Source organism: Plectropomus leopardus, chromosome 6 (genome assembly GCF_008729295.1).
Source record: "Plectropomus leopardus isolate mb chromosome 6, YSFRI_Pleo_2.0, whole genome shotgun sequence".
Classification (NCBI taxonomy): Eukaryota; Metazoa; Chordata; class Actinopteri; order Perciformes; family Serranidae; genus Plectropomus; species Plectropomus leopardus.
Window position 1 is genome coordinate 31,462,216 of NC_056468.1, and position 22,156 is coordinate 31,484,371.

General features: G+C 40.1%; 1 protein-coding gene and 2 non-coding genes across 3 annotated transcripts in view; all 3 read left to right on the forward strand.

Moving 5' to 3' along the window:
- srrm4 (serine/arginine repetitive matrix 4) overlaps positions 1-22,156 on the forward strand; it is a 79,581-nt gene that overhangs the window by 47,398 nt on the left and 10,027 nt on the right. The window contains 6 exon segments of the mRNA XM_042488748.1: positions 7,663-7,797; positions 16,947-17,030; positions 17,173-17,253; positions 17,341-17,367; positions 17,686-17,736; positions 21,107-21,190. Coding sequence (XP_042344682.1) covers positions 7,663-7,797; positions 16,947-17,030; positions 17,173-17,253; positions 17,341-17,367; positions 17,686-17,736; positions 21,107-21,190 — 462 coding nt within the window.
- On the forward strand, positions 15,538-15,620 carry trnal-cag. The gene has a single exon. It is a non-coding gene; the product is annotated as a tRNA-Leu (tRNA).
- trnal-cag lies at positions 17,783-17,865 on the forward strand. The gene has a single exon. It is a non-coding gene; the product is annotated as a tRNA-Leu (tRNA).

Genomic DNA, 22,156 nt, shown 5'->3' on the forward strand with positions numbered 1-22,156 from the left:
TAAACACTTGATTCGAAAAAGCAGAGCACAGATGAAAACATGTCTTGCAGAATGTACTTAAGGCAGCTGAGAATGCAATCTGTGTTAATCGCTGGTGTGATTTTGACACGTTTTTAATGCAAACACTGGTAGCTGTGTAGCGCTGCTTTGTTGGTTAGTTTAATGGCTGCCTGCATGCTTCTTGCACACCTGTACGATGTCAGCCCGTGTTGTGAGATTGAGCCCTCCAACAGCGAGCCAGTGTTGTGTAGCAGCTCCTGGCAGATATTGTAGCAGTTTATCTCAATTTTACATCGTAAATGGGGTGTGGACAATGAAACTGTACACAAACTATGATGATCCTCCTGTGGCTCCAGCAGTCGATGATGTTTTATGAATATAACAGTGCAGAGCTGAAAGTACAGCAGACAAGCAGATGGTTAGATGGCAAAAAATGAAAAAGTTAGACATGTTTTGCTTTCCCCTTCTTTTTCATCTTTATTATTAAACCAAACAGATCTGCTCATAGTGTTATCCTGCACTCATTTAAGGCTAACTAAACTAATTGTTTGTGTAACAAAATGTGGAAAACGTCCTAAATGTTTAAGGTGAAGTCCTCAAACTGCTTGTTTTATGGGACCAACATCCATATTTAGCGGGTTTACACGTGTTTAGAAATCCTGCGTGCACACGCTAATTTGATGGGAATGCGTTATATGTCCTCGCAGGGATCTAAGTCCAATGGAGGACTCGGCAAGATCCCAGTGGGGATGTGCCACGGATCTGCAAGTGCTTGATCATGTAGGGTTGGAAATGCTAGGTGGCCGCATCTGTGTACAAACATTAAGCCTAAACCATAATCATTTTTGAACCTGATAAGATCCTGAAGTCCTGAAGTCCTAAATATGTTAAAAACTGGGATTCTTTTATTCCTTTTAAAAATGCTTAATAATTTTCTAAAACAGCTGGGCACTGCAGCTTTTTTATGTATCATTGTTAAAACAGAAGGAAATAGTGTGTTTGTTGGGGTCTCTTTTGAGCTGCAGATCTTGGATTCAAAATAAACTCCACTGGCCACTGGTTTAAGGGGACATTTCACCCAGTGTAATGGTCTGGCACACCGATGTGCTTTTGGACAGTAACGGAGCTCTGTGGCACAGAAGAAAAGCTAAATCACAGAAAATACACATACTTCTTCATATGATCAGGTCGCTGTTAGTTTGGGTATTTTCATGGCAGCAATCAGCGATACGTCATTGGAAACGTATTTTGTAGGAGACGACATTGGCACATACACACACACCCTGCACTGTGCCTATCTATTCATCCAAATTTGGAAACAGAGGTGAAAGTCACATCCTCAACCCATTTTTAAAAAGTGTTGTTTTCTTGTTTGTAGAGTGTTTCTGTGCACCATCTGTCAGTATTTGTTACCCATCCACGTGACGGCGAACAGCAGCCGTGTATGACGGAGCTGAGGAGCCCCACGTTGAGAGGAGCGAGACGCTCCCTCTGTGACAAAGACAGAAACAAGAGCTAGTCACAGCGTGGTCACTCTGCTCAGCCTTCGGTAACAGAATAACTCATCACCCAGGGAGCTGTGCCCAAGCATACATGTGCAATATGACACATATGATGAGAGGACAAGGTCAAAAGGTCAAGAAGTGCAACATTATCAGTATCTGCCGTATCCAAATAATGGTGTCATTGAATGGCTTTCACATTGCCATATTTCTGCAGACTTTAATGGAGCTGATCCCAGACTATGACTTCATTTTACCTGTTTTATGGTAAACAAATCCAGTCAGGATTTTAGAGGATTAGTGTCCACATAATTCTTTGTCATCAAGTACTTTCACTTAATCCGCTCAGCATTTACATTCATTTAAAGCTTTTTGCCAGTTTGTTGCTTTGAATTGTCCCTTTAAATACCTTCAACCACTGCCCGGGTTGTGAATTACAACTACAAAAAAAGGATTGTCCACGCTTGTGCAAGTGTGAGAGAGAGAGAAGGAGTGTGGGGTGTTGTTTGACAGATACAAACAGCCCGCGATAAATCCAGGTGCTTATAGCTTGGAAAGTTTTGGCCATAAATTGCAGGGCCGGATGGAGGGAATGTGCATCCATGATGGTGAAATCGATTTCATTTAGAACTCATCAAACGCTGCTCTTAGAGTGACAGCAAATAACAAAGAAGCAGAGGGAGGGGGCTGGATAAAGGAGCTTTGGGCCACTTTCCACTCAGGGACAAAGAGTTGAGCGTTCAGCAGCGCAAATGTTTCAGCCTCTTTGTTCTCCTGTGTCAAGTAAATTGCTTATATTGTTCAGATCTTTGCAGGAACTTTTACCACTGGCTGGAACATCAAGATCTTTTGACAAAATAAATGTGTTCAGCAGCCAAAGACAGCTATGTATACATACAAGGTCTGCTTTAAAGCTGTGAACTACTGTGATTTTGCTAAATTCATGTGTTAAATTGGATTTTTTGATTCATCACATCAGTAAAAAACAAGAGTTGCTTCATCGTTCTGATTGGCCTGGGCACCTGCTGCTGAATAATAGGTTGTTCCCTCTGACAAGGTACAAATTTGATGTCAGAAATAAATGTCTAACCCTTCCATAAAGAAAAAAAGGTAGATTTAAAAATACAAACAAAGACAGCACACCATGCGCAGAGCAAAGCAAATCAACTTTAGGCTCTGTAATAAATATTGTAGTGATGGTCCACATTTCCCATCATGCCTGACATTTAGTTAAGATTGCTGTTTTATGTTCCAAAATGTGTGCTACTTTGTTTGTCATGTGTCTTTACAGAACATTGTGGTTTATAGTTTCAACCATCTCTGAGGTGACTGTTACATTTTTTTAAACCCAGTCGAGGTTACTCATGAGGGAACCACCACTTAGTGTTGGCCCTGTGGCAATCCAACACTTTGTCATCCCAAGTCTTGCAGCTTTCCAGTGGACGTCCGCATCTACATATTATGCTCCAAGTATCTGTCTGTGGTGCTAAAGTGATGTCAACAAATGCACATGGTGGTTATGCTACATGTGGTGTTGTTAAGACACCACAAGCACATGGCAACCAATGCAAAGATGTCAACAAAAGAACATGCTGGCACAAATGGTGAGGATTAGGGGAAGGAAGCACATGGTAAGGTGTAGAAAAAACATCACATTCACTGGGAAGCGAACATTTGACTCCTGCATTAAAGTCCGGGTTTGTTCAAATCATCCACTGCCCCTCATGCCCGCCCTATAGGGACCTCCGTGATACGTATAATACTTACAGCAGAGTTTTATGCTGCTGTGGCAGGTGCCATGCGGCCGCACGCTGGCACATAATAACATCACGAACAATTCTGTCCAGTCGCATTCTCAGCTGATGCCATTCAGTGGTGTATCATGCAGATGCAAAAGGTAGCTTTTGGCATTGGGATCTTACATTGAAAACACTGCAAAAGCTGCAGTATTTGATGCCTTCAGAATGAGAACAGGCTGCGTTGTCAACCTCGGCCCCCCCCCCCCCGTTGCACCTCTTATGTTATCTGCTAGATGATGGATTTACCTGTTTTCAGATGGTTTCCATGTTCTGCTGTGGTTGCCAGTGTTGTCAGATTGCACCAAAATCACAATAAAACTACATATGGAAAGAAACCTTCAAATTCACATACATCTAAATGCAAATGCAAGAGCAGGAGGAAGGTGGAGGATATAAAATTGCTGTGCTAGTATCTGCTTATTGTTCATGTATGCATATAGAGGGCATGACAAAATCACTATGTGGATGATGATTGGAATAGTCAGTGTTTCAAATTAGGTAATCAGAGACCAGTTCTTGCAGAAAGACATGTCAGACATGTTGGATGCAGACCAGTCAACCAGGACTTTTGTGATGTACACAAGTGATCAGAAGAGATTCCCCATGAACCGCCTTCCCTGCTGTCTTTTTCTGACACATGGCAACAACCAAATGTCACGACCAACATCGTTCCTGATGCCTCAATCATGCAACGTGATCTTAGCATTAGAGAAAAGTTGTTGCCACATATGCTTGGATCTCATACAGTATCTAATAAATAGAGATGTTTTGATACCATTTTTTCAGCCCCAAACCAAGTACCAATCCAATACCATTATGTTAGAAAACATTAAGCAGCTGTATATCACTAACCATGTATGGATGCAGAATGATTGCTATCATTGATGTATGGCATTACTGCAGCCCTTTGTAAACATGAACAAATGCCGACATGCAGTGAATGAATTGGCATAGAACGTTCTTAAACTATCTTATTTGACATTTTGTTAATGGCTAACAATACATTATTTGCCGGAAATCAGTTTGTCTCTCTGGATATTGGCTACACAGTGCAACTTGCTGTTTAGGTTACTGTTTTAGAGCGGCAAAGAGCAATTGATTTTCAGGGAACCTGGCAATTTATCCAGGTGTGAAACTACTTTAAAGATTATCAGTAAATGACGTGGTATCATATCACTGCATAGACACGCATACTTGCCGATACCTGATCCTGCATTATATGCATCATATACGTGTCAGAAATTTGTATTGGAACAACTCTACTTGACCACTGAGTGTATATCGCAAATCAGTATAAGTTTGTTAACAATCAAGGAATTGCATGTGTGTTTATTTAGGGGAAAACCTTAAGTGAAGGGGAAATGATAAAATAAAATGCCAATGTTTGATTTTTATAAATTTTGCGTCAGTGTGATTGAGTAACTTTATTTGTCAGGTATCTCCAGCCCATTCTCACTCTGAACTCGTCTAATAGCGCAGCTTTGTCAGTGCTTTAGGCGTGCGAGCATGATGCCAAAAGCCACAGCGTCAGATGAGAATGCGCTCGGACAGAACTGGTGGCATTTTTATTGTACGCTGGCGGATAGCCGGATGGCACCAGATGCATCCACATGCAACTCACACAGGCGGCTTTACGTGAGAACCGCCAGACGGAACCGGGCGCATGCACATGAAACGCGGTAGGACAGCATTAGGTAATAACGCTTCCGGCAACCACATGATAAAGGAGCGCGATTGGGTTTATAGGTTGCTTCCCGTGTGGATGTTTTTTTTTCTACACCTTACCATTTGCCTTTTTTGCCTAAACCTAACTGTCCGTGACTTTGTTGCCTCATCATAACCATTGTGATGGTCCACGCTGTTGTGTAAACATAGGCACCATGCTGCTTCATCCCATCATGTGCCTTTGTTGACATCTCTGTAGCGAAATCCCAGAGCGTAAACAGCTGACGCAGAAGAATACCGAAAATGTCACAAGTAGACGCTAATGGTCACTGACAGAGCAGCACCATGAGACAAGTTGGGATGAGAACGTGTTGGTATTTTATTTGCAGGATTATTTTACCTCTCAAGAATTTCTCTGATTTTTCAGGAAACACATTATCTAACACTATTGGGATTTCATATACTGTGATGGAGGATTTTATTCTCATCTCTCACTCCTGCTGGTTGGTCACTGACATCTCCATCTGCACTGTAAAAATGAATGTGAATCATTTCTCAGTTTGTCACCTCAGACAACATAAATTACAGCACAGAAAATAATACAAAGCTGCTGTTGTTTTCTCCAACAACAGTAGGATAACATTAGTCGAATCACTAGGATATTTAAAGGTTCCTTTCCCATTAGCCTCCTTGATCAGACTAATCATCCTTCCGGTGTCTGTCTTTATCTCCCCTATCACCTTTCAAACACTCGGTCATGTTGGAGCACCCGGTCTGCCGTTTTACATTATTAGTACCCTGCCGGGGGCACTCCCTCTTATGTGAAGAAGCAGAGGAAAGTGAAGGTGAGGAAGATAGAAAGCGACGGCTCCTGCCTGCTCATCGCTGGGGGAAGAGGAGGAGGAGGTGGCGACAGCGTTGACGGCCTAATCTCCGGCTCTGATTATCTTCTCATTACAATCAGACGGGAGCCACTCGAAGAAGAGGAGAATGTGTAATTACGCTCAAATCTCCCATGACTAAAACAGAGGATAATAACCAGGGCTAGGACTGTGTGCTCACATCTAATCATTCAGTTTATTTAGTCATTCGTTCTGCTGCCACATTTGACTCCGGATGACGATTTTTTGGAGGTTCAGGTGGAAGCGGTTGAATCAGAAAACACTTGACTTACAGCAGCATTGTTTTGGAGCCAGAAATAATTTGGTCTAATTTCAAAACTGCAGAAAATGTGCTTAAACATGATGCTGAGTATGTGACTTCTTTTATCCCTGTGTTAAAGGGATAATTCGGATCTTTTGAAGTGGGGTTGTATGACTTATAATCAGTGTATGACATATAGGAGATGATGGTCAGCATATACAGAGTTCAGAAAAACAGTATCAACATGGAATCTAAGTAGTGTACTGCTGTAGATGGGGGCATCAGTAAAACCTCTATTAGCCACCAAAAAATGAATTTAAGAATGAGTTTAAGCATTCGCTGCATCTAACACTGCCCCAACCAGTTAGTTTGTGTTATTATGTGACTTTGGTGTTTAAAAGGGTTACTTCATATCCACCGAAGTCACTCAAAAACAAACTAACCAACTGATCAAGAAGGTAACTCCCATGTTTTGCGATATAAATTTACTGTTTTTGTCAACGAAATCTGATGGCTTTGCCGAGAGCAAAGATGGGGAACTAAAGCCGGTTTCCTAATCAGAACCAAGCAGCAACCTCTGAGGCTGAAAAATGAAGCCAACATGGAAGTGCCAAAAACTGTGCTTCATCAAATGGCTCCAAAGGAAAGAGTCAGTCCACACAGACACCAATGTTAAAATGTTCAACTTTCCAGAATAAATAAACATGCTAATAACCTGGTACAAAAATCAGTTTTGGTCTTTGTAGCTAATTTTAACATCCATGACCACCGTTGAAATATGGTCACTTTTGGCTCCAAAAAATTAAGATGGCCATGGCCATAACGGAGGCTTCAAAGTGGGAGTCCACAAATCAATGGATGACATGACAGTAGCGATATCCAGTATTTATACAGTCTTTCGTCAGAACATGCTGTCTGTGTTAAAATAAAGTGATGAAAATATTCTCAGTATAGCCTCCACTTAAACTGATGATGATGTTTTTATATCTGACTTTTTAAAATGGCAAAAATGCATCATGTTGCTGCTCCACAAACATAGCAGTACATTATTTAACTAAGGTGGTGGTACTCCTGTCTGCTTCTCAGATCGAACTGAAAATAATTACCTCATACAGCCCCATTTCTGAACAATCTCTTTAATATATGATAATATAAGCTGTTGTTTATCAGAAAAAAAATTCAAGGAGAACCAGTCTTATGACCATGCATCTCCCGTGGCTGCATCTGCCCAGCACGAGATAGAAAACACCATTTCCCAAAATGTCAGGGCAACTGAAGCATGTAAATAACTACATTTCAATTGACACCTCGATTTGAATGGTAAATGGCTGACCTCCAATTTTCCCGGAGAATGGCTGGCAGGGAGAAATGGAGGGGAATAAAACACATATCCAGTAGACCAGAGGGAGTAAGGCTAACCAAGCATGCTAAATCCTCCTCACTATTGTATGATGGAAACGTTAACTGTGTGGACAACGAGAGAAATCACTTTGAAAAGTTCTCGAGAAAACTAAATTCTTCTTTTCTTTTTCTTTTTTCATTTTCCCTCACAGCTTAGAGACGACAGCCTGCCAACCACTCAAACCTGATGAGAGGAAATCTGCAGACACCAGGTTGGACACTGCGGACAGGAATGGCTGCATCAAGGGAAAAGGACGCAAACGACACAGTCATCGCAGGGCCAGGAGGTGAGTTTTCACAAATGCAGAGTACTTGGAAATTATCACAGAGGGTTTTCTGATGTCAAAGAGTGCTTGAGAGAGAAAGTTGAGAAATCAACATCCTTTAAAATTGTAGCATTGTTGATCATAGTGAAGCACTTTCAGATAATAAATGTTTTACATTGTTGTTTGTTTTTGGGAGGTGCTTTTGAAATCAGAGTTGGTGATAAAGCATTTTAACAGTGCACAAAAAACTCCTCCAGGGCTCGACTCTCAGTGAGGAAAAACAGAGCTAATCTCTGTACTGTGGTGCGGGGGAACGTAAACAGTCTTATCAGGTCGGGCCCAGTGGAGAACTACAAACATGTTGTGAGGAATTCCACACTATGTCATTCAGATCCTCTCATTCAACAGCACCTTAAACCAAAAAGTCTCCTCCACACGCTGAGAATAGTTTGCAGGCTTCTGATTCTGAGGTGGGAAAAATCGATTCAGGCAGATTTTATTTTTTTTCAAGAAACCTCTCAATTAATCTGACACCTTCAAAGCCTTTTGCAGTTACACAGCAGGAGAAGCAGCCAGTGATATGTAAAACACGACTGAAGCCGCATCTGAGGTGTTAGAGAGGATCATAAACATGAATCACTTCTCTCTGGATGAACTTTACCCGGCGGCTGCTTCTCTTTGTTTTTGAATTTAACAGCGAGCGCAGAGAACGCGCAGCCGTGCAGGCTTCTGATAACCGTTTCTCTGGTTTTGTGCGTGTGAGAAAAGACATCTGATAGAAAAAGCGCAGTGAGAAAGATTTATGGTGTTTGTTCTCCTTGAAACTGTGAGCTTTTTTTTTCTCTGAGTTGAATTTACACTAAAGGACTTCAGTAACTCCAAAAAGCAGAGAGATATACAACGTTTTTTGAAACACAAGTACTGAGGATTCACAAGAGATGTCTTCAGTAAAGTCGACAGTATGTTTACCAGTTTTTATTTCTAAGGGTGGATATCAAGACCATAATCGTATCAGCTTAGTTACTAATTTGGGAAATCGTCGGTTGCACGAGCCATGAGGGTGCGGTGTCAGATTCTGCTTCCTCCTGTTAATATGTGTATCACTCCCCTCCGTGGTTAGGTTAAGGAAAAGTTTTGGTTCAGATTGAGGGTGGGAGAACCATATTTTGAAGGAGAAACAATTTTCAACCAAACACAGGTGTGCCATAAATCCTCGAATGCTGAAAACACAGCGTGTGAGAGTGCTCAGCGCTCACATTAAAAAGTTGCAAACAGATACATTCAATTCACCAACAACTGATCCTCCAACTTTCTGAAATATTACTTATATTTTTGGATCATCACTCATCACAGTAGAAATGTTTCTAAAATATTGCCTGCGTCTGTGAAGAACCGATAGTCGGGACTAATAAACAGAGACTGAGAAGACGTAACAGATGTGTTTCATCCACTCGTGATTGAGCCTCTGCAGCTACACAGATACATCACAGGCTTTAAGCAAATAATTGTAGGTCAATAGTGACAAATAGAAGAGAGGAAATGCATGAGGAATACTTTGTTTGTGTTTATTTATTTCCACTCAGTAAAAAGTGCCTAATGAGGTGGATTCATTTCGAAAGTCTTTGTCTCACTTTACAAAGCAGTGTGAGTTGCTGCCTCTGAAAACTCTCCTCTGTTGAAGACATTTGTTCGTTGGATTTTTATCTTGCTAATTGGCCGGCAGCAGCCCAGTTTAGCAGAGCAACCAATTGTTAATTATTCCATTGAAACCACAAGCCACTAGAAACAGTATGTAAGCGACAGAATTTAGTAAGTGGCTGTTACGTGGTTCATTGGAAGAAGAACCACTGAAGTGAACCATTTCCATTCTGTTGAATCAGTGAAAGCATTCAATTACTTAGGTTGCACAGGACACCTGAAGTTAATATTTTCCTTTAAATCTGAGTTAAGGTTCCCCCTAAAATATCTACCCTCTTAAAGGTTTCCTGAAAATGTTCAGTTACATACTTAAAGGCCCTGACACACCAAGCCGATGATTGGTTATCGGTCAATGTCGGACTGTTGTTGTGCCTCTGTCGCCCAAGTAGCTGCAGTATATCCCACACCATAGGCCCTCGTCAGAGCTAGTCAGCGCTATTTAGTGTTAGTTGGCAATTCAGTATGTTGAATCATAGTGGACCCAATTCATTAATGAAATCACTCAGATTGGTGGATTAGCTCAGTGCACGAGAGCAGGAATGGAAGTGGGGAATGTAAACAAAGGGCTAAAGTAAAGACGGAGCCATTGAGCTTTTTAGCAGAAACGTTGCCGATGTTGTTGTTCACTGGCACACGGTAAATATGCTTTGTTGTTTCAACATTCGATTGTGTTGTTGATTTTCTAAACGGCTAATTAGCATCAAGATGGTCTTCTGGTTTCCCTTTTCTTGAATCAAGACTACAAACTATCACTGTCTGCTGGTATGGAGGGAGTTTCCTCTCAAGCAGGCGTACGTGCTGGTTGACAGTCAGTTGTAGTCTTTGCGGTGTGTTCATATAAAACTTTTTGGCTCAGACACAGGCAAGGTAAGGTCATGCAGCAGGCGGCCTTCATTGCCGCTTGCGCTCTGAGGTTGATTTGGTGTGTCTGGGCCCTAAGGATTTCTCCCTGTCTCAGTCTTATACTTAAGGAATCTAAACAGCTGCAAAAGAGACCATAACAACCAAAGTAAGAGAAAAAATCTTGAGGTACCTCTGACTGCTAAATGACAGAGTTTAGAGAGATAAGTGAAGAAAATGAATGCATCCTGAGAAGTTTGTTCAGCGATTTAATGCTGTAGATATGACTTAAATCCATTTTCATTGCAATTTCCTCCCACATTTTTTTATTTGCTGTTATTTGCAGATCAAATATATTTTTAGTTTGTGCTTTCCTTTAATGTATTCCTCCATAAGTTTAACCTTTCTTTAATCCTCTTCTTTTCTTCTGCTATTTTCTTACTATTTATAGGCCATCTCTGTGAGATGAGAACAGGTGAGGTGGAACAGGTGTCCCAGGTGTGAGTGCAAACAAACAAACAGTCTCCTTTAAAGGGATTCTGTGAAACACCCTTATGTACGTTCTTCAGATTAGGAGAAATTAGCCCTTAAGTGTTATACTTAAGGAGAAAAAGCTAAAGGTTTTGTGCAGCTAGTCCTTTAAACCCCACTGGAAAAATACAAAATGCACCTGATAATGACTGTCATGAACTCTTTCCAGCACTTGACTCCAGTCAACATATTTAGGATGTAGTTACATGTATATATTTATGGCATTCATGGTTGATTGCGGTCGGTTGGAAAATAACATGCGCTTCAAGGAAATAGGCTGCATTCAGCATTGAGCATGTTCTCATCAGATGTCCCCAAATCCTTTTTTCATACACCATTGTTTCACACAATCACCATTCCCAGTGTAGCAGGCAATTGACTGATCTCTCATTCTCCCTTTCATTCTCTCCACCTCATCAAAAGAAACTGTTTCTGCTGGCAAGAAAAAATGCAAACGCTTGCCTTGTGCTCTCTTTCTACAAGGCCAGAATGGTAGAGGTGTTAATGAGTGACAAAGCGTTCTCATTACCAGGAGAGGGTACTTGGGCTTGGTCGGTCTAATCAGCCCTAATGCATTTCAGTTCCTAATGCTCCCAAACTGCCGACTACACCATGCAGGGCCATTTATTATAGCGAGACAGTCTTCTGCATCCAATGAAACAGGCACAGAGTCTCCAGAGCTCTGAGGTCGCATACATCAAGCAGCAGTGCAGTTTGTCACTGTCCGGATCGGTTCTGATCACACTCACCTGTTAGCTTGACCTGCTGTTTGTGCAACACAAAGGTACATTTCCTTGATATTTGACATAAATGGCGATTAACGGCAATTAACGATTACCATCCAGGAAGCATGACAGTGCTAAAAATGTGTCTGTTACAGCTGCTTTTTGTAGACATTTGGATGTACTCTGCTCAGAGCAAAGCTAAGCCTCACTCTGTGCTATAAAAATAAAAATCTAGATATTAATAATGTTATTCAGAAATTGATCTATAATATTTAGTTTTATTCTCAGTAAAACAAAACTGTTTTAGTCAATTCCAGTTTAGTTTTTTGTGTTGTTCCAAATGTTTTTGGCTTACTATTGCATCTCCGGGGGACTGCTGATTAGCCCATTTTTGTCATTGAAGAGGGGAGAGTTCATTTTGAAATGTATTTTTTTAGCCTAGCCCTTCGTTCATGCATCCAAATTCAAAGTAGCAGGTTATCTTGTGCCTTTCATGAGCCTAAAGCTTGTGTAATTTAATTTAATTTCCATGCATCATTGTTCTCATTAAGTCCAGTTAGATGGTTTGAATTATATTGCAGAAAATCTGAGATGCTACAATCGGGTTGTCGATCATTTTGTTTTAAGTTTTTTAAGTTGTCCAATGGAGAATAAAAAAAACGTGCTTCTGTACAAGGAAATAAAAAAAAAATCACAATCATCACGTCTGCATGTCTTTAACTATAGCTGAAGCTTTCTCGTCTTCCCCACGTCTTTGAGTCACAGGTGGCAGTTAAAGATGTTTTTTCAAGGTTTAATTGACAATGGACGTGATCTTGTCATATTTCCAGTGTTTGAGTTCGGAAGTGTGAACATGCATTAAACCTACTCTCTCTCTTTTTACGTAGTAATTCAGTCTCTTCACGCGACTGCCTATTAGCTCCATTGCAAGGTAAAAAAAATAATCATGTAGGGCTAATGGAGGGGAGTAATATTCCAATCAAAACTCAGAAATCAAAGTCACAAATTTGAGCGAAAAAGACATGAAAAACTGTAATAAAATCACTTATACAACCCATAGCATGTGTTAAAGCTGTGTTGTTGTAAAGAGGGGTTGCTGTTACTAAACCAAAAGTGAGTAGTATTACCCGACAAAAATGGCTAATTTTATTAGTACACGAGTTTCAAAATGTGATATTTTAACAAAAGTATTCATAGCTTGTTTGTGTAGATCATTCCTCTTAAATTTGTGACTTTAATCTCGGAAAAAGAGTTTCTTCTTGTGAAGGTATGGCTTTATAATCTCATGGAATATTCAGTGTTTCAGTGTTTTCTTATAAATTTACCACTTAAATAAAGATAATGGCAGAGTTTTTATCTTGTTTATCAGAATATTACCCCCCTTCCCTGTTCACATATTTATTTTCTCTTTTTTCCTTTTTTCTCTTTTTTTTGTATCTACAACAGCCCAAATATGCTGTTGTATCTTTTCCTTTTCCTTTCCTCTCTCCTTTTGTAAATGGCTATTTTCCCCTTTTGATAAAAGGACAAAAGCCAATGAGAACCTTCGTACATTGGGAAGATCATCTAACTGTACCAGAGGAATATAGAAAAAATATGATAAATAATATATAGAAAGAATATAGAGAAAACTGTGTATGAAATCACCACAGCTTTTCTTTCGAATCACGTCTTTAAGAGAGAGAAAGAGAGAAAAGCGCACATGATTACGGCGGAGAACCTGGAGCCTGTGAATGTTTGTGTTTCTGCTCGAAGAAATGACCAAATCAGTTGCAGATTATTTTGCTTTTGTTGATTAATAGACTCATTATTTCAGCTCAAGACTGATTGAAAAAACAGCCCAGATATCACAAAAACATTTAGCACTGAAGCCACTTATTCAAAAGAAATCTGCCAGGAAATAAAGGCTGTTTTGTGCCGTTTTTCTCGGTGGCGTTCAGGAAAGATTTGATATGTCTGGTACTTGGGGGAATGGGTTGGGAAGATTCAAAGCTTAGTAGTTTCTCCCTTGATCGCCTTGATGGAGGATCAAATAAAAGAAAGTGATAGCCTTGGTTTGATAGCAGGTTGGAGTGCACAATAACAATAAAATGGTAAATAGTTAAAGGAAGTTGACATTTTGCAGATAACAGGTTGCTGTGATTGTTGTGATAAACGCTCAGATAGCTGCCTTTAGATGCCATAACAGTAGCTTCTGCGACTACTGGAAATGACTGAGTGGAAACACTGTTCGAACCGTCAGCTTCAGTTGTTAATTCGTAAAACAGGTCCATGTACACGTCCCCATATATTCCTCTTTCTGTATAAGAGTAAATGTCAGTGCAGTAACTACAGTCCTGGCACTGTGGCAGCTCCTTCTTCTGCCTTATTTACCACGCCACCATTAACAGGGTAAACACTCCATCACTCCTACATGAAATTCACATCCATTCTGGTTTTTCATTATCAAAGGCGGGATGAGTTGCAGTCAAAAGCATCTTCTTGCACCTCTCTCCTTTACTGTGTATCACCCTACATGCTCACTCACTCCCACCTGTCCCTGCTTCCTATGAAATTCAGTCAGTCTGCACTTAAAAGGCTCATTCAATGAGCCCGTGGTGCTTCAAAGGCTCTCACCTCCTTTTCCACATCAGTCATTCTCAGAGAGCAAATGAAGTGGACCTCTGGACAGCAATCAAGCTGTTCAACAGATGGAATCGGACAAGTTTCCTTTCTTTGTAATGTTGAATTTACACTTCAAGAGAAGAATGGACGGAAGAAAGAGAATTTCTTAGGATAGCATGCGCATGTGTGTGCATGCTCGTGAAAATGTGTTGTTTCCATGAAATGCATTGCAGTTTCCTGTGGACACTAGTGGCATCATGTTAGAGCCATTTGAGAACTAAAGAAATCCTTCTTTTGTCAATAGTTTTGTTTACATGGACCCTAATATTTTACTAATAATCAGAATAATACAAGTCTAATAAGAATTTCAAATGTAAACACCTGAATTGAGAGAGGCTGGCTGGATTGGAAGGAATTTTTAATCGAGTTGAGGGTGGTTGTTTAAACGTTTGATAATCCATTCAGTGGGAAAATATTTGTGCTTCATAGTCATGCAAACATTTAAGCTAATCATTTCTCTCTGGTTTAAATGGTCTGATACAATTCTTCTCAATCAGTACTTTATATATTGAATTAATGCTTAATTTTAAAAAAAAAAGTCAGAAAAAAAGAAGAATGCCCGATGAGTATGTCATGTAATGCATGTGTCTAACCATAACCAGGGTTCAGGGGATGCTTCATAAAAAATATAAAAGTCAAAAAGTGACAAATCTGCATTCCCTAAAAAAGTACTTAGTTATAATAGAGAAGAGAATACAACTGCAAGTTATTCAATGAAAGCTTTTTGAAAAATGGGCTGTGTTTGCCATTATTTTCTAATGACGTATGAGCTCTATGTATCACAGATAATTCTCCCCCCCGAGTGAGGCCGTGTTGTCATCGGCCTTGACTTCAGTGAAGCTCACTGGCATGCGATCTGTTTTGTACTTAAAACTGGTCTCAATAGGATTTCATCATCCTGTTGTGATGGGATCATCTCGTATGGGACATTTGGTTCGCCGATAATCTTGCTTATGTGTGTTGTGAACGGGAATCAGGATGCATTTATGTGCAGTTATGTGATGCCAGCAATGAGTCATGTGGATTATTTTACTCCACCCATTCTGTCAGGGTTATTTTTCTGCAAAGAATTTAGGGGAAACAGACTTTTATGGTGAGAGTGTCACACTTGGCAGGAAACACACAGAGAAAACTGTAAGCAGCACTTGCTCTGTGATATCACATAAAGAGTGAGTGAAGAACTTCTCGCAGCAGAGCCACGGTTTTATGTTGCTGTCAGTGCAGCCTGCAGGTTGTCTGCGTTGCCTCAGGCACACACTCACTAGTATGTAATGTGAAACTGCTGGTGACAGCAGTATGCAATGTCAGGATGGCCGAGCGGTCTAAGGCGCTGCGTTCAGGTCGCAGTCTCCCCTGGAGGCGTGGGTTCGAATCCCACTTCTGACAGATGATTTTTCCGATTATATTCATATCACACTGTTCGTACTTGTGCGCTTTCTCATTAACTGTTAAACTGCATTACGTTTAGTACTTGCTGTTTGTGCAGTGAAAGTAAACTGTAGTTCTGGCATGTCTGAAGTCTGGTTAGAGAATTAGTTAAAGCCTGCTGACTGATTTATATATACATATTTAGATAACACTTGTGTCTGTATTTAAAAATATTCGTTTGTGCATTAATATGAGGTTTGAAGGTGAGTTCTCCATCAATCCAGGTGCCTACATATTTATAATGGGGGAATCTTGCTGAAAAATGATTGTACCATTTAAAGTGCAGATTTGGAGAGTGCTGTGGTTTATGTTTTGGCTCTAGAGAACAGCATATATTTTGTTTTATTGACATTTAATACATGGTTAAGATTTATAAATACAGCTTGCAAAACAGTGAAGGAAAGCTGCAGGTTTACAGTAGCCAAATCTACAGCGTCCACCCAACAGTATAAAATGCTGTCATCTGCATAAAGATGAGCATTACAGTTTTGTAAGGCTGGAACTATGTCATTAATATAAATAGTTAAAAGCAGCACCTCGAGGGAATTTCCTTAGATTTTGCACAAACATCCACTTGTACTCAAAGATTAGATTTTGGTTGTCAAAAACTATTGTGACCTCAAAAACTGTAGCCATTCTGGCCATAACTTAAGAAATCATATGCTAATTATGACAAAATTTTACACGTCAATAGGATAAAATAATGAAGTGATGTTTCTTTTTATCCAAAAAGTCAAAGGTATCATATATGAAGCTTTTTCTACTGTCATGGCTAACATAAAGAGTATATAGAGATTAAAATGTATCATGACAAGTTCACAGAGGCTCACAACACAGAATCATTCATTCGAGTTTAACGTAAAACACCAAAGTTTTTAAACTTTACCCTTTCTACAAAATTTGCGCATGGTAATTACAATGAGGCCAGGAAAGGAGTTAATAAAGTGAATAAAGAGATAATATCATATTGCACATTGTTGACTGCACACTGATCCCCCACCCTGACTGGTAAACCCTTACTGTCTGTTACCATGGACATATAAAGAGACCTGGACACGGCATTGGCTGCTGCATGGCTAGAGGATACTAGAGATAAACAAGGAAATAACCTTTTGTAATTTTGGTGGATTAACACCTTTAACACCCAGCAGACTATGTAAATAGAGCAAATCAAATTCCAAAAGTCCAGATATTGGGATTCAGAAGCTGTAACTCATTCACATTTCATATCCCGTCAGTGACATTAATCCAGGAGTGTCCCCTCTGCTCTGTCTCCGCTTGCAGCCCCTCCTTCGACCAGGAACTCTCCCCTCGGCCCAAGGGGAAGAAGAAGAAGAGAAAGTCTGAACGCAAGAGGAAAAGGAAAAGGTCAGTTCCCAATATGAGATGTCTTTGGGTGTACTTTTGGACACCTTTGTCGTGTTTCCCAAAATAAATAAACTGAGAGAGGTGTCGGGGGGGGGTGCTTGGTACTCTCTAGAGTTCATGTTTACTTGTTCTCTGGTTTTAGGTCCCCTTCCTACAGCCTGTCACCTCTGAGGAAGAAGAAAAAGAAGAAGAAGAAGAGCTCCAAGAAAAGCAAGCGGCATAGGTAGTTCTCGCTTACTATGACAGTATTGGCAAAATGGCACATTTATTTTGAGTGACTGAAATCGTCGTTTTTTTCTCTCTGTTATAGGTATACCTCCAAAAAGTCAAAACACAGGTATGTGTATTACTATTGCAAGATTGTGTGCATCATTTTAGCATGTCTCATGGCCTTGTGTTTTATTTCTAAAGGGCAAAATATTGGATTAACCCTTTAAAATCTGAGAAAATTGGCTTAATATCTTCCAAAAACATGGGAGGGCAACAAGCCACTTAACAAGAAATGGCCCAAAAATTTGCTAGAAATCAGTTCAAGAATGTACAAGAAATTTATAGGAAAATAAGAAAAAACTGTTTTTTATATTTATGTTTCAGTAAGAAATCAGGCTGTCTTAATGCGCCTCACTCATGTTTCTATTCTCTTTCATCCCACCAGCTCTTCAAGTTTAAAACGTAAGAGGAAGGATGAGCGCAAACACAAGAAAAGGTCAGTCTTCTCACACAGCAGTCATGTATCCATGTGTGTGCACAGTGTCAGGATGGCCGAGCGGTCTAAGGCGCTGCGTTCAGGTCGCAGTCTCCCCTGGAGGCGTGGGTTCGAATCCCACTTCTGACAGAAGAATTTTCTCAGCAGATGCCGTACATATTGTGAAATATCAGAATGTATTCACACCATCCCCCACCATCAGTGTTCATGCTACTTACTGTGGTTATTCCATACCGGTTATAGACTGTGTATATTCAATCTATACCACAGAATGAACAATAACAGTGTATGGGAGGTAGTAACTGGCGATGTTGAGCAATGGGGGGGGGGTCTTTATTTTACTTAATTATTTATTTGTTTTGTTTTCATGTCTGTATGTCCGTACATCTATCCCAGTCTTGTGAAGTGGATATTTCAAGAACACCTTGAGGGAATTTCTTCAAATGTACCATAAACATCCACTTGGACTACAGGATGTACCAATTACATTTTAGTAGTCATAGGTCAAAGATCAAGGTCACCGTGACCTTATCTGTTTCATACTTGTAGATGTGATATCACAAAAACGCCTTGATGAAATTTCCTTAAATGTGGCACAAACGTCCACTTGAACTCAACAATAAATTGATTAGATTTTAGTGGTCATAGGTAAAAGGTCAAGGTCAAAGTGACCTCATCAGTCGCACTCCTCTGAATGTGATATCTCATGACCACCTTGATGGAATTGTGTCAAATTTGCCACAAACGGTTACTTGGACTCAAAGATGAATTTATTAGAATTTGGCGATCCAAGAACAAAGGTCAAGGTCAAGACCCCTGTCACCTCACAAAACATGTTTTGGGCCATAGCTCAAGAATTCATATGCTAATTGTGACAAAAATTCACACAAATGTCTAATGGGATATAATGATGAAATTATAACATTATTTATACAAAAGGTCAAAGATTCACTTCACTGTGACATCATAATGTTGTGCAAAAACACTTTCCTGCCCATTACTCAGCAGAGGACAGCAGACATTTGGTCAGATACTGAATGGGTTGAAACAAGGGAGTTATACATGCATAGGCGCATACATAGCTGCACGGCTACCACAAAACAACACACATGAGGAAAAAGATTTAAGTAGGATCTAACACTGTCTTCAGTAAACTTTTGTGGCATTGGAGTAAGTGAGCAGCTGTTACCTTTTTTCTCAGATACTGAATCGGTGACACTAATATTGACGTTTACAGACGTCGTTGTAAACTGTAAGTGCAACTTGAATAGTACGTAAAAGGGTTACAACCGCTTTTTTTTTTTTTACATCAAATACAAACATTTTTAAAATAGAAATTTTTTTTAAAAATCCGTGATTTCTGCTTCAGAATCATCTACTCTCCAAATCCTATACAACTTTTTTGACCCCTCTTTTGCCTCCTCTTCCTCCACCATGGTAAGCTCATCCACCCTTTTCACAACACTCACTGCTGTAGAAGAAAGAGAGAGCATCCTCCAAAGTGCTCTCATGTAGAGGACACGACGGGTGAATACAGAAACATGCAGGCTTTTATTTTTCTGAGCAAAGCGTGAAAAAACCCTCATAAAAGAGGAAAACCGATTGAAAGCTTGAGCCACAAAGAGAGGGAAAAAAGGGGGGTGAAAGAGGGTAAGAGAAACCAATTTCATGCTGTGATCTCGCAACATTTTATAATTCGACTTTGGATGAGCGGACCGTTGTTTGTAAGCACAGAGCCAAGTTCAGTTGCTGCTTACTTCAACAGAAAGCTCTGTTTTCTTGCTCAGTTCAACTCTCTCCGCTCTTCTCCTTTGTGCTCTTCATGCTTCCACTGATACTTTATACTCTCTCTTCTCCGACGTCTTCGGATTTCATCAGAGAAAACAAGATCCAAAAATTTGTTTGTGCCAACAAATTAACACATGTGCTGTATAGTACTGGAAAATAATTTCCTTTTAAATGAATCTAGCCATAGTATCAATAGTAATAGACCCACAATATGGAGTCAAGATTAATTTGTCAAAGCATAATTGTAATTGATTACATCATATGTGAATCTTATTTTCCTAGTTTTAGACTTACAGCAATCTGTAAGTCTGCCAGTCTCATCCACAATTGTCGCCATTTTTCTGTAGCAATTTTTCACACACATATCGAGCTAACTAGGTAGCTATCTATTTAGAAAGATGCCATCCCCACTCTTAATCCACCCTACTGAACTCTGATTGGGTAATATTTCCCCAAACTGGTTAAACATCACATGACCCCAGATCTCTTTGAATTAATTTAAGCTAATCACTGACGTCTGGGAAAGCAGCACCATTGCTGAGCAAGACGTCCAATAGGGAAATAGATGCAAGCAAGGTTTAAAACCTAATTTGACAGTTTGCAGGAAGGCAGGGAAACCAAGATGGGGAGTGACACCCAAAAATGTCCCCTGCCTGGGAGATAGTGGGTCATGGGTCATGCCTTAATCCCATCAGGGTCTTATTAGTCAAATTAGGCAAATTTCCATTACAGATTTGTGCGAAACTTAAGCAATATTTTTGAAATGTCAATAAAACAAAATTGCGAGATGACTGCGTTTCCATTGAGTGATGTTACGCAGTTTCTCCTCTGGCGATAACATTCTCACGAAGCATGGCGATGGATGTTCAAAACATTGGCAGGTTTATTTCTATTGCAACCACTGCGCTAGCTGTCGTTTCTTCCATTCAAAAGCGATGTAGGCGTGTTTTGCGAGCGATAATGGAAAGGCAAGCGTCTTATACATAGAAGCGGCCATGTATGAGGGATTTCTGAGAGGTGGTGGTTCACGATTTCACAGAGGAATTGTGGGTTCAATACTCTGGATGATCCGCTCAACTTTTGAGGAGTTACCCAATGCAACAACACCTCTTGTAGCATTACACTCAAGGGAGCCAGTTCCTACCAACAAGCGTATAGCCATAGCCTCATGTGACCTATAAAAGCAAAAAGTGTTTCCATTATAGTTTTGCGAAATATGGCTTTTTTGTATTACATGTGTCCATTAGACATATTTTATATTTGCAATTTCAATTTGCACAGTTTTAAGGTTAATAGAAGCCAGCCTACTTTCAGCAAATTTAACACCAAAAAAAATCCATAAAAGTTACCAACTACAGCTTTAATTCACCGGCCCTTATGTGTATATAAACAACATTTGCAAACTACAAATGTAATCGATTTACAGAGGTGAAGAACAGATAGAAGCCAATCCTCTTCTTTGGGAAGCCTGAATTTGTACTTACTAAATTACATAGACAAACTGATTATATCAGTTGTCAAGTAATTCCTGCCAAGTGATTAGTCGCAGTTCTCTTAGCTCTTTATCCACTTGTGTCTCTAGTTCACGGACTCACTCACGGCGGAGGCGGCGCTATCGGAGGTCAGAGTCGGACACTTCATCTTACCAATCTTCCACAGAGGACAGGTAAGAGTCCATCCCTCCTTCGTGCCCACCTCCCCTCACTCCCTCAGTTTATCTTATCAGCTCGAGGTGTCTGCCGAGTTCCTGGTCACACCACAGCGATGACTGATAAGGTAGAGGTGACTTCCTGATCTCAGGCACGACCAGCTCTTATCACAGCTTCACAGGAAGTGGCCCCATATTCACTCCACAGATCGATGCACTCAATTATAATGACATATTGCAAAATCCTGAAAGATGAAGGATGTTGTTTATCACAGGTTTTATGGATTATACTGAGCAGGGTTGATATCATGATGATTTCTTGCAGCTGGTGGGATAACTGGACACCTCCACTGGTCAGAATTAGTCTGTATATAATCATTGATCGCTACTGAATGCAGAATGGTGCATTCAGAGTCACAACGGCACCCTCAGACACAGCTCAGTTAGTGAGGTCAGTGTGAATGCTAAAAGTTTCTTCAAGGTCCAATTTTCTTACTTAAATAATCTGAAATATATCCTATAATTTCGTTTTTTATGCCTCAGCCCCTGTGATAGCTGTGGCCGGAGGCATTATGTTTTCAGGTTGCTCGTGCATCTGTATGTCCTATTCTTGTGAATGTAATATCTCAAGGAAGCCCCTAGATGATTTCTTTAGATTTAGCATAAACATCCACTTGGTCTCAATGATGAAGTGATTAGAGTTTGGTGGTCATAGGTCAAAGGTCAAGATCACTGCTACCGCGTCTGAAGAACATGGGGTGTTTTTTTTTTTTTTCAAATTTGGTACAAATGTTCACCTGGATTTGAGGATTAACTGATTAAATGTTGGTGGTAAATGGTCAAGGTCACAGTGACCCTGCATCTGTATCAGTTTCATGATTGCATTCAGGGAATTTCTTCAAATTTGACACTAAACTTGGACTGTTGTCTCGCCTTTGTGTCATTTTCTTAAATGTTAATATCTCAAGTTGGCCATGAGGAAAT